Raw genomic sequence first — 12476 nt, 5'->3', positions numbered from 1 at the left:
CGTTGAAACTATGACCTTGCTCTGAAGGGCACCAGCACAACCACCCTAACTCACCGTTTATTTGCAGAATCATGACACTCACGCGAGATGAAAGACCCTAAAGATCGTATGTTTGGCTAGTGTTACCAGCACCGTGCCTTACACAGTGCACACCGCAGACTATAATGTCATTCGTGGGATCGGGGTTCTTGACCCCATACCATCATCCCACTTCCTTCACCGGGTCGCCCAAGGACAAGTCTGCTAGACCGAGTCCAAAAGACGAATACAAGACCCAAAAGCCAAATGCCGTCGACACCTCCAGTCCGGCCTCCAGCGGTGCCGCCCAGGGGCGAGCAGCCCAGAATCGAAAGCGCCTCGTTTTCGCCGATCCCGTCGCTTTTCGCTACCTGGAAGAAGATCCGGCGACTGATGCTATAGAACGATGGCGACGTCTCGAGGGGTATGAGATGTACGTGGTTGAGCAATGGGCCTGTTCGAGAAGCCATCCCACTTTCATCATTTGCACCTACACAGGCGACCCATCACACACAATATTAGTGAACGTCCTTGCTGTGCCCAGTGACGAGAGCACCTGGTCTCAGAGGTTGCAGGTCTATTTCCAAGCAGTCTCTCAATATCACGCGAAAGAAAAAGACACGCCCCTGGGCGCACTCATGGTCACCAACCTCAGTGGGTTTCCATCAGCCCTTACTGTGATCCCTGTTCCAGATGGCGATGTCAGGAAGCATCGCGACGATTTCATTGTCAACGAGGACCTCAAGCGCATGGGGTGCTCAGGGAGAGCGGGGATCAACTTGCAGCCGCCTCAATCCAGTACCGTCGCCAAATTCCACCACCTCTACCGGACGAGTGAGGCGGTGCCATTATATCAATCTGTCATGGAACTTGTAAGGACATGCCAGATCGCCTTGGTCATGTACGACAAGCTCCAGCCAACATATGCCGATGGCTTGCTTTGCGATGTAACTGAGCGAGCCATCAACGACTGGTGGACAGATATAGGGACCTATTTCTACAATGTCGAACCCAGCGACGGCATTCTTGGACCGACCACGGTGGCAGCTCTTCTTGGGCTTCTTATTGGAGCCTACAATCGTCTCAAAGCCTTCGGATCTCCGGTTGGAAAGGACGTCCTGGATACCGTGTCAATGAAAAGGGCCATCGGCCATTTCCAGAAAGGCCAAAAAATGGAAAAGACCCGGCGACTCGACCGAGAGACTCTCGACCGTCTTCACAGGGCTACAGCCAAGAATGCCAGCGGTGAAGGCTGGACGGTACCAAAGGCAGTCAAGTCCACCGTTGCTGAGCTTAGTGGCAAAGGAGGGGAGATGGTCATGGGCATAGTGGGAGGCCGTGACAAGGCAGGCATTTCGGAAGCTGAAACCATGGACATTGAACGTTTTGCTCAGCTGGTTACTGGCCCTAAGATGAAGTGGCTCTGGCAAGGAAAGCCCATCAAGTCGGGTGACCCGTTCGCCTGGCCGACTGGTGATCTTGATCTCAAAGGCAGAGTGTTCAGCACCGACGACCAGGGCAATTTCCTCTGGACAGGCAATCAGCATGACTCCACTTCAGACGGAAATGTCCTTGAACGGACAGATACGATGTACACGAATCAGTCGGACTCCAAATCCGGCAAGCACCGTTTGCGAGGAGCTGTCGGGGGCCTGAGGAGCTCTAATCATCGTTATCAGAAAGATTTTGACGAGGGCCAGGATTGGGTCGAAACCGCTGTGACCAGGTCCAATCTTCGAGACCACACACTCAGGACGGCGACCGGGATTCCGCAGCCATCTGAACCTCGTGCTTTTGACTTGGCCTTGGTCAACACTGATCCAGTTTCGCCTCACGCCGTGCAGCGCCAGCCCCTCCGCCGAACCCAGACGACTACCGAGAAGAGAATACCATCACATCGGGAGCAATTGCGCCCCGCCTTACCAGGCGACTCGCCCAGGAAGAAGAAGGTCGATGCCGAGTTGGCCGACCTACGCAATGAGTTCAAAGCAGATATCTATCGCAACTTCTCCGCTGCTATGCCATATAAAGGTCTCACTAGTCGAGTCCTTCGACGGACCCAGAGCAGTGTCCAACTGATCGGCCATACCATCGACAGCCCCCGACAGAATCGGATTAACCGGCGTCTTTCCTTCAGCGTGGTAGAAAGCGCCGTTCTGGACACGGGCAAGAACGTTATGGAGGAAGGCATTGTGAAAGGCAAGATCGAGGGAGACCTGACCAATGCACTTGCTGAGCGCGACGCCCTGGTGGCCTCTCTCCAAAAGAAGGCCAAACGTATCCAGCGCATTGAGCAAGGTCTGATCCCATACACCGAAAGCCGAGTAGTCCACGTGGAGAGCCTGGATCGAATGGCTCATCAACATCTCGAAGAACTCAATGAACTGTACTATCATCGACTGGAGGAGTACCAGACTCTACAGGCTACCTCGTCCGATCTCGTGTCGCAGGAGAAAACGGCCTTGACAGAAAATTTCCGACGCATGGAAATGCTGGGCGCGAAGATGGACTATGAATTGGACAGCCTGCAGAGTCGACTGCAGGAGGTGGAGGATGGAGTGGACGACTTCGAGAGGAACGTGGTGCTGATCGAGGCGCGGGCTCGGGAGTTGAATGGTGAAAATGAAGGGACTCCGGCAAGTCCGTCATGGATGGCGCGAATGCTGAACTTTTTGGGAACGAACAAATGATGGAACAATATTGCTTGTTGATGGAGAAGGGATGCTATGCTTTCTGCCGATTAGCGAGGCGTTTGGGTATAAAAACTCGCCGAATCTGGGTCAAGTGGTAGTCTCAAATTGTAAAGAATCGAGACTTGATGCACTCTTTCCACTGTGCCATCTCTCCGGTCTTGGGCCAGACCACAAACCAAGCAGAACTGTTCTGTGCCAGTTCATCCCTAGAATCTGGCCGAAATAGTGTACACAAGTTTTCCAACCTTGCAACTCCACCATGGAATCTGGATCTAACATGTCCCTTCCATGATGGATGCGACGACAAGGATATAGATCCCCATCCAAAGCCTTGTTCCATATGCCCCTGGATTATGTTCATCGACACGGTGTCAGAGAATGATATCTTTTCCACGATTACATTCCGAACATGCCACCGCCTCCACCGCCGCCTCCTTGTCTCATGGCCGCCTCGCCCTGCATCTTTTCCGACACTTTCATGTTGACTTCGAAGAATTTTGCCACACAGCGATCGAGGCAGACACTCTCAGCCTTGTTGAGGTCGGCTTCGCGGTAGTCGGCTGGTATGCATTTCTTGAGGCAGGACTGGGTTAATCTGGAAGGGGTCAATGCACTATCCATCAAGGCGAGGTGACCGGGAATCCCCCCTCCAAGACGGGCGAAAGAGTAGATCATCCGTAACTGCCACAAAGCTGCGTGCGTACCTGTTGAACATGTCTGAGACCATCTCGACTTCGTTTTCTGCCGCAGCGATCTTTTCTGCGGACGACGGCTGGGGGCGGCCGCCACCAAAGAGAAAGGACATGGTGGTGAGTGGTGACTCGTCTGGGAAGACTTCTTCTCGTCAAGCAAAGAGCTAGGGTATGTTCTAGAGAAACGCGCCGTCGATAATGTCAATTGTTTATGAGACGTAGTCTGAAAGGTTGTCGCAGCTTGGAGACGAGACGCACACGACGAAGTTTCCCCGAAGCTTAAGCGAACTCACTTTAATTTTCCGCATGGATTCCTGCGACTTACAGCTACGGCCAGACTTTTTCTCCAGGCTTCAGGTCGGTCCCCTGTTCATGCAGCTTCATGTACGGAAGGTCGACGTGGCGAGCATGGCGTTCGACCCGTTGGCCGGCGCAAGGAAGGTATGTTGTCTGTTCCAGCCACTCTCCCTCCACCACTTTCCCACCTGCGTGACGAGACATCAAGAAGAACCGCTGCGAGTGATGCTGGCTTTGGCTAGTCTGTGATCAAACTTCTCCGACAAATGTCTGATTATGATCTAAATGGGAAATACCTGCTCTACAAGTTATCGTTCGAGACAGGTGAATGCTGACACTCTGCGTTCAGCGTCCCTGAAGCTCCCATTGGGAGTCCGCGCTCGACTCAATTCCTCTACCACGACTCTCGTTTACAGAAACTTCCATGCGCCCGGCGAGCATGTTTTGCGACGGGGGTTTCGAAGTCAAGCTCCCGCGACACGTTGAAAGCTGGGAGTGCACATGCGACTAAAGAGGTGCAAGAGCGCCTTGAAGAACTACAATGTTCCACAGTACCGCTCTACCCGCGCTATCAACGTACTCCTGAAGCACAGAGCATCCGATCACTGCAAGGGGAAGTGGACGTCGATGCCGATGCCGATAAGGATGGTAGTATGGTTTCTGGCGACTGGATAGAAGGCAAGACTTGACAATTGAGGCGACGAAAAGACGCAGAGAGTTCTGACGGAAACATCAGTGTCCGGGAGGGTTTCTTCCATCCGGCTGAGCGGCTCGAAGTTGGCATTCGTGGATATCGTCGAGGATCAGACGAAACTACAGGCTGTGCTGTCTCACTCGGCATCCGAAGGCACGGGGGTGACCTTGGCCGACTTCAAGCACCTTTGCCGGCTGCTCAGAAGAGGTGACTATGTTTGTAAGTCTTCCGGACCAGATCCCATGAGAACTCCAGCTAACTTTTCAAACGCAGCATTGAAGGGAAATCGACCATATAAGGCCAAAAACGGTCAGCTCTCCATTCGGGCTGCTACCATGCCCGTCATTCTATCGCCTTGCCTCCGACGATTCCCAGTTGAGGATCGAGGCTTTGCAACGACTGAACTTGCAGAGTCCAATTTTCAACCCCGACATGTGGAAATGCAGACGGATCCCGAAATTTTAGAGACCATCAAAGCCCGGGCCACCCTCATCCGGACGATGAGACGTTTCTTCGAGTCGCGACATTTTATCGAAGTGAGCACTCCTATCCTGTCTGCCGCCGCGGGCGGCGCCACTGCGAAACCATTCGAGACCAAGGCGACAGAATTTCCTCACCGGAAACTCAGCCTGCGCATCGCCCCGGAACTATGGCTGAAAAGGCTCATTGTTGGCGGCATGGACAAGATCTTCGAGATTGGACCTTCGTTTCGGAATGAAGGTCTCGACAAAACACACAATCCCGAATTCACCACATGCGAATTCTACGCCGTTGGCCATGATCTACGCCGACTAATGGATATGACGAAGCAGCTCGTCACTGGCATTGGCTTGGCTATCAAAGCTCTCCCATACCAGTATACGAACGCACCCTCGTACCTGTTCGATTCTGTGGACGCTTCATACGAAGAACTTGACTTCATCCCTTCTCTCAATTCTGCCCTGGGAGTTGACCTTCCCAACCTCTCCTCGCCCTCCGCCCACTCCGAGCTCCTCGAACTTTTCCATTCGCACGGCCTACCCCTCCCCAGCAACCCCACGGTCCCTCGACTCGTGGACAAGCTTTCCTCATTGCACCTCGAATCACGGTCTGTGCACAGACCGCTCTGGATCACAAACATTCCCGAGTGCCTGTCCCCTCTGGCGAAATCATACATCCACCCCACAGCACCCAATGATCAACCAGTTGCGGCACGAGCAGAGTTGTTCATCGCCGGGAAAGAGGTCGTGAATTGCTATGAGGAAGAGAATTCGCCCTTCGAGCAAAGGAGAAAGTTCCTTGAGCAACAAAAATACGGCACGCTCCAATCCCGCCCACAGCCCAACTCGAACAAGAGCGGAACAAAGGCTGCGAAGTCAGATGTGGAAGGCGACGAGGAGGTGATGAAGGTTGACGAAGACTACCTTCAGGCCCTGGAATGGGGACTTCCGCCCACGGGTGGATGGGGCTGCGGTGTCGATAGACTGGTCATGCTTTTCACGGGGAAAGAGAGGATCGGAGACGTTCTCAGTTTCGGCAACCTCAGGGCCGTCACAAGGGGCGCGGAGGCAGACAGCCACCCAAGAGACGAAGACGGCAAAGTTCAATAGCTAAGCTGTAACCCGTGAGGGGACGTGTTTTTTCATCCCTCCTTCTGAAGCGCTCGCTCCTTGATGGGTTGAACTGGACGACATCGAGATCGTTTGGTCTCCGAGATGAGAAAAGATCGACCGAGAAGAAGAAGATGAGTGTATCTTGTACAAAATAAACAGCTCATTCTCCAGGATATCTCCCAAGAAAAAGCCCTGCATCTATCTGTCAATGTATAGCCCGTGCCCTCGTCAAATGGATCGACAAAATAAACAGTCGTTCTTGGGCAAGAGAGAAGAGCGATTGAGTGAGTGAATAAGTGAGAGAGGGATCGAGGGAGTTGGTGGGATTGTCGTCTCAGTAGTAGTAGTAGTAGTAGCAGTAGAGAAGGAGGCAGGCAAGCAAGCCAGCCAGCAATCCCCCAGGAATACGTAAAGATTGATACCATGTTAATTGTCGACATCCAACCCCCCAACCCAATTCTTCCCCCCGCCCACCCCCTTTTGCCAGCACAGCCTCGCAACTCTTGTTGTTTGTTATCCACCCTGTGTTTGGTCGGGGTCATTGCAGCGCGCCAGCTTCCTCAGTCCAGGCCCCGATTCCCAGAAAAGAACTCAGGCGTCATTCAGCTAGCTTCGTTAAGTTCGTAAATCCGTCAGCCTGCCTGGTCGTGTGATTGATTGATTGTGCCTCAGATTTCCAGAGGGGTCGGGTTGGGTGTTTTTAATTTGTGTGCCCCGATAGATAGATGGATCAGCCCTCGAAAACGAGTGATTGATTGAAGATTGAATGAATAGCGAGCAAAACAGGGAGGAGGAGGGAAAAATAAGTTGAAAAGCCGGACACGCATGGGCCAGGCAGGACTTTGTGCTCTGTTGGAAAAAATTGTCGTGTCAGATTTGTGTGGACGGCACACCTCCCGGAGGCCTCTCCCAACCCACCAGCCAGCCAGCCAGCCAGTTTGGCGGAAATTGCGCGTGTCGAGCCGTTGAAAGCAGCGGGCAGCTCGAGATTCGGGGAGAAGAGGGACGAAAAAACATGTCGCCACGTTTCTCACCGCGGGCGGATTGTTGGTGATAGTGGGCGCTTCGGTGTCAAACGCTCCCTGGAACCGTGAGCATCTTCTGCTCCCGTTTTCCCAGGTCGTCGTTGTTCAGGGTTCATTCAAGCTCCCCAAAGCAAGCCACCTGTGCGTCAAAGCTCTCTCTCTCTCTCTCTTTTTTCTTCTTCTTTTGTTCTGATCTCTCCCTTCCTTTTTCTTACTCCGAGTAGAAGGAGTGTCACGACCCGTCTCGCCGCCGTTTTTGACTGCCTCGACTTTCCGGACGCAAGGGAGCGCCGCTGTGTCGAAGCGGACCTTGGCCAGTTGTCATCCGCTCCATCTTGAACCGATAGATCTGGCGCTCGATCTTGACCAGTTCTGGCGCCGTGACGATGTAGAGCCCGTCGTACCGAAAGCCCGTGACGGGTCGCCACGGGACGATCTTCGCCAGCCGGAAGGACCGGAACACCCGGACAGGGCGACCGGTCGTGTATGAGGTGAAGAGCGATTCAGTCGCCGCGGTCGGACCCTCGCCCCTGGAGTTCTTGGTAACACGCTCGACCCGCTGGGTCACTGGGTCCTTGATATTGGTGGGTTTTGTATCGCGCCCTTCGGGCGGGAGAGCGGTGCCGTAGTAGTATATCGTCTCTCCTTCGTCGACGTCGGCGTAGAAGTGTTGTTTGGTTTCGTCGTGGTACCCCATCACAACGCTGCGTGCCCCTTTGCTCTTGGTGCCCGAAATTCCCGCTATGGGCGGTGCGTGAGCCCCGTCGCGCATCATCTCGGCGCGCAAACACCAGGTCTGGCCGTTGATAAGGTGGCCGTGGCCGAAATCATTCGCCTCCCGTTTCCACTCCCAATCCGGGTCGGGATATAGCGGGCGATGGAGGGTGCGTGCCCGAAGGCCGCGACGTGCGAGGACTCCAAGATCGCCAAACTCCCACTTACGATGCAGGTAAGTTAAGTCCTCGACGATATGCTCGGGGACACCCTTCTCGATCCGGATTGGCATGTAGTCGTCTGAAAGAAATCTTTTCAAATGCTCGAGGACTCGAGACTCGTCGAGAATCTGTTGTGTCATTGAGTGATTTTGCATCAATCGGATCCATTCCTGAATCTTGGTAAAGGTGTGCCGAATCGCCATTGACATACGTCCGCGTGTGCGAACCTGGTCCAGGAGCCTGATAATCGGAATCGTCTCTTGTACTGTCAGGAAAGGCTCTTCTTCCTCAGGAAGGTCCGGTGGTAAGCTGCTTTCTGTTAACATGTGCAGTGAGCGATGCAGATGGATTTGGCTCACTCTTCAGCGCGTTTTCGTCTTTGATCCCAAATCCATTTCTCACGCTCCAGTACCAGCGTCCGACAGTCCACTAAATCGTCTTTCTTTTTGGGACAGTCAAAACCGACCGGACACCTGCAACCTTGGAAAATTCTAGCTCGTTCGTCTGGAGCTGGCGAACTCGACCCTGAACCTGGGGGGGGAGAGCTGCGTCGCCTGGAACCACCTCGTGTTCCGCTTGAAGTCGATTTTGCACGTTTCTTGGGCCGTGAAGTCGTTCCGGAGGCGTCATCGGTATCGGATTGGACTTCATCTTGGAGCTCTGTGGAGTCCTCTCGCTTGAGGCCGATCGGCTCGGACGATCTCCTTGCTGACGAGTTACTCCTCTGATTTTGGAGTTGGTCTCTGGCGTAGAAGCGATGCCGGTTCATGTGATCACCCTGATCGTGACTGGCATTACTACTGAGGGCTGCCTGCCTTGTGACCTCTTCGCTGAGTTCGCACCGCCTACGATCAAAGATTTCAGCGAGGAACTGCATTGGAGAGTAATACTTCGGTGTAGACATGTCAGAATCTGTACGGACGACGTTCTTGCCATTCTCATCCGCCGGAGCATTGTCTGGGCTTTCCTGTTTGAAGATCTGGTTATCATGGCTTTCTTCACGGCTTGAACCGTGTCGCTGAGAATGCCTTTGAGGTGTTTCTCGATCAATGAAACGACCAGATGAACGCGGCCGATTAGGAACCAGGCCAACGCCAGGCACCTCCGTCATGCGATCATCGCCGAGGTGGCGAGAGTCGAGACGCAAAGTCGGAGAGGCCATCTTCAGTGATACAACGGCCAAGTGAACCAGATATCAGCATTAGGCTGGAACTGGGTCAATGGGAGATGCCAATGATGAACAAGAGGTCAATGACGGATTGAGATACTGAGGTGCAAAACTGCACGTGGGAATATGAAATGAAGGCACTGAAACTTAAGATTGAGGCAGACAACGGTGAACACATTCGAAATATGAGAATAAATAATGGGATGGGTGTGCCTGTTAGAAGGTTTTCAATTCCAGTCTCGAAATAGAGGAGAGGCACAAAGGTCTGAATACGGATAAGAACCAAAGGCGGTTGTAGACATGTGAGAGAAGAGATGTTGCATAGGAAAGATGAGTCGGTACAGGATAAGAACCAAGGCAGCTGTAGAGATGTGAGAGAAGAGATATCGCATAGGAAAAAGGAGTCGGTACAGGATAAGCAGACTGAGGAGGGGCAAAGTAGAGGAAGTGAAGAGGAAGCAACAGGTGAAACGAAGAGGGGTATAAAACTGAGGTGAAAGTAACAGTGTGGTGAGAAGTGGCGACGGCGTGTTATAGAAGGGCTTGTGTAAGAGATCTAACATCAGACCAAATGTGTGGCTAGAAAAGGACAACAGTCAAATGGAAAGAACCCTTGGTTAGTCGTTGAGGTTGAGAATTGAGAGAACTGTGCTCGGTGCCGACTATGGTTGAAGTAGGTTCATGAGGGAAAGAGTAGTTGTTGGTATTTCCATGAGAAGGACTGGGCCTGAGGATCGAAATAACGTGCATTCCGGTCATCGATCCATCGTATCATTGCACTGGTCCCCAACACCATTCTGCGACCAGATGGTCACTTCAGCACAGAGCTGAGCATTCTGTATAGGAGAAGTCCCTGTTGGGTTTAGTGCCTTGGCGATGGCCGAGCTTGACGAAACGTCACGAACTGAACTTGTCGCGACACTGATTTCAAGCTGTTGAATCTTAGAGCATCCGTATCAATGAGATGTGCTCAAGTATGGCGGCACTTTCCTCCTATAAAGGTGCTTCGGGTTCGGTATGCGGGCCTTGCGTACAGGAGATCGCAGGTACCATACACCAACCTTCACCCACTATCGATCCCTAAGCGGCATTTTGGCGTGGAATCAGTTCCAGCCTTTCTCTTGCCGCCCGTGGTCTTCGGTGGACTGCTGGTGACATTGTGGACGTACAAGTGCTTCATGATGGTTGTCTTCCAGAACAAAATCATCTATATGCCTTCAGTCCCGCCATTTTCCCGGTCCGAGAAAGTCGGCGACTATGTGTTGCAATGTAAGCCTGTGGGATGGGTGGAACATGACCTCAAGGCAGCAGATGGAACCGCGATCAAGATTTTGGAGGGATCGGTTGGAGCGTCTGCCGAGTCCGAGGTAGATGATCACATTGTTGTTCTGTATTTCCAGGGGTAAGTAGCCCGCTCACTGCACTTCCACGCATCTGAAATTCGGACAGGAACGCATCGTCGTTACCACCTCGGCTCCCTTACCTTTCAAGCGTCTTGAAAAGCTTGTTGCAGCAGGAAACTCGGAAAAAGTACACCATTGTGGCTTTGTCTTATCGAGGTTTTTGGAAATCAAAGGGTAGCCCATCCCAGTCCGGGATTGAGCTGGATGCTGAGGCGGCACTGGAGTGGGTTCGAAATCGCTACAACCACGATAGAACTAAATTCGTGGTCTGGGGACAGTCCATCGGTGCAGGGGTTGCAACTGTGAGCCTGGCGAATCTGTTGAGACACGGTAATGCAAACTTGCGCCGGTTCTCGGGGCTCCTACTCGAGACACCCTTCGTGGATTTGAGAGCGATCCTCATCGCCCTTTATCCACAAAAGTTTCTCCCTTATCGATATCTGGCCCCCTTTCTGCGGTCGACGTGGGACAGCAAGACTGCTCTTCACCAGATCGGAAGGAGTAAATCAAAGATGAGGGTATTGATCTTGGAAGCAGGTAATGATGAGATCGTGCCTTCGGGACAAGCGGCAATCTTGGAGCAGGTCTGTCGCAAGGAAGACCTGGAGGTGGATCGGAAAACAGTTGCCGGAGCCTTGCACACCGAGGTAATGGTCAAAGCTCAGGGCCGCAACCACATCGTGAGGTTTCTTCAATCCTTCTAGGCAGGCAGTAGATCTCCAACTCCTGCCCCAGTGCTCGGCTGAGATGGTTGGAAAACGCAGCACAATTGGTATAAACGGGGGTCATCTTCTGCTGCACCGCCAACTTGTCTCTCGTCAGGGACGGCCGCCAGTAGGGAATCAAACCAGGGCGAAGTCTTATGGATCATGCCTCGTCTCTCGTCGTTGTCACTCTTTCGTGCATCCCATCGAGGATCTAGAAGTGGATCATGCTGAGCACCTTTCTTGAGGACATAGACCTGGATGCGAGGCAATTCAAGCCCATCTAAAGCTTGTCTCAGCTCACGTATGCGCATCACTTCCCACGGCGGCGATCGACGATGGCGACTGTACACATAAATAATCCGTTGCAAAGACAAAGTCGGGGCCACTGCGTGCAGATTGACAGTGGCACTGGTATCGACCCTGGCCCCTCGCAATCTTGTCATCAGGCGCGGAGACAAGTAAATCGTCTGCACGGCAGTGTTTTCGACAAGCCAGCGTAAAAGTGCTTCGTATGCTTCGGCCGAGATGGCATCATGCTGGCCACTGTAGATGTGCGACCTGGTGATGCGCTGCAAGTGACGGCGCGGGACAGACGCAAATTCGATATCCAGGCCGAAGGCTAGATTGAGCTTTGCACCGTCGCCCCCCAACGAGTGTGAGAGATAGGGAGGGATGCGTAAGGGGGCGATATTGAGCACGGCCCGAGAATAGAAGACGGTGGCAGCTTCTTCAGAGACCGCTTTATTGACCAGGAGAAGGCCTGGGATGCCAGCTGGTTTCTCAGCGTCTGACCATGCCTGGTCGCAGAATGCCTGTACTTTGAGTTGCTGTACCGGGAGAGTGAGGTTGTAGATTATTTCTCGGATCTCCAAGGGCAGGCTGAGAAAGGTGGTCATGTTGTGAAAGACATTTGTGACTATGGGGAGGTGATGGCAGGGAGTAGAAACTGGGATAAATCCCCGTAATGTGTCATAGTATAATTTATTCTTGTTACTGCAGCCCCGCCAATGCCACCCTATACGTATGTATATACAGTAGTTTCTCTGCTCCAGCACAAACAATCCTCACTAATACCGAACACCATGGCCAAAAAGAGGATCCCCATATGCTCCTCCACCATACCGTACACCGATTGATTTGGTTTTGGCCAAGTTGTACCTAGAGAGGTTGAACTCCAACATGGCGACGTCCTCGTCATGTCGGCTGATCGGACCACTGATGGGACGAGGGAGCACGCCATGCAGGGAGAGCG

The 12476-nt window shown here is 52.9% G+C and overlaps 6 protein-coding genes across 6 annotated transcripts; 3 read left to right on the top strand and 3 right to left on the bottom strand.

Moving 5' to 3' along the window:
* Positions 1-164: 164 nt before the first annotated feature.
* On the top strand, positions 165-2708 carry AYL99_07698 (hypothetical protein; the record flags this gene model as incomplete). Its single annotated transcript, XM_018839207.1, has 1 exon — positions 165-2708. The coding sequence occupies one exon, from the start codon at positions 165-167 to the stop codon at positions 2706-2708; it is 2544 nt and encodes an 847-aa protein (XP_018691975.1).
* Positions 2709-3107: 399 nt separating this feature from the next.
* Positions 3108-3516, bottom strand: AYL99_07697 (mitochondrial import inner membrane translocase subunit tim10; the record flags this gene model as incomplete). Its single annotated transcript, XM_018839206.1, has 2 exons — positions 3108-3306; positions 3416-3516. 2 exons carry the CDS (start codon positions 3514-3516, stop codon positions 3108-3110), a joined length of 300 nt encoding a protein of 99 aa, XP_018691974.1.
* Positions 3517-3811: 295 nt separating this feature from the next.
* Positions 3812-5983, top strand: AYL99_07696 (lysine-tRNA ligase, variant; the record flags this gene model as incomplete). The annotated part of the gene is made up of 5 exons (XM_018839205.1): positions 3812-3844; positions 3943-4013; positions 4050-4351; positions 4437-4613; positions 4668-5983. 5 exons carry the CDS (start codon positions 3812-3814, stop codon positions 5981-5983), a joined length of 1899 nt encoding a protein of 632 aa, XP_018691973.1.
* A 1260-nt stretch (positions 5984-7243) lies between these two features.
* On the bottom strand, positions 7244-9108 carry AYL99_07695 (hypothetical protein; the record flags this gene model as incomplete). The annotated part of the gene is made up of 2 exons (XM_018839204.1): positions 7244-8255; positions 8306-9108. The coding sequence occupies 2 exons, from the start codon at positions 9106-9108 to the stop codon at positions 7244-7246; spliced, it is 1815 nt and encodes a 604-aa protein (XP_018691972.1).
* Positions 9109-10295: 1187 nt separating this feature from the next.
* Positions 10296-11221, top strand: AYL99_07694 (hypothetical protein; the record flags this gene model as incomplete). Its single annotated transcript, XM_018839203.1, has 2 exons — positions 10296-10516; positions 10564-11221. 2 exons carry the CDS (start codon positions 10296-10298, stop codon positions 11219-11221), a joined length of 879 nt encoding a protein of 292 aa, XP_018691971.1.
* Positions 11222-11521: 300 nt separating this feature from the next.
* Positions 11522-12120, bottom strand: AYL99_07693 (hypothetical protein; the record flags this gene model as incomplete). The annotated part of the gene is made up of 2 exons (XM_018839202.1): positions 11522-11566; positions 11626-12120. 2 exons carry the CDS (start codon positions 12118-12120, stop codon positions 11522-11524), a joined length of 540 nt encoding a protein of 179 aa, XP_018691970.1.
* Between the last annotated feature and the right edge of the window lie 356 nt (positions 12121-12476).

This window comes from Fonsecaea erecta, assembly GCF_001651985.1.
Source record: "Fonsecaea erecta strain CBS 125763 chromosome Unknown Scaff6, whole genome shotgun sequence".
NCBI classification, from domain to species: Eukaryota; Fungi; Ascomycota; class Eurotiomycetes; order Chaetothyriales; family Herpotrichiellaceae; genus Fonsecaea; species Fonsecaea erecta.
The sequence above is the reverse complement of the archived record's forward strand: the minus strand, read 5'-3'. Positions and strand labels throughout refer to the sequence as shown.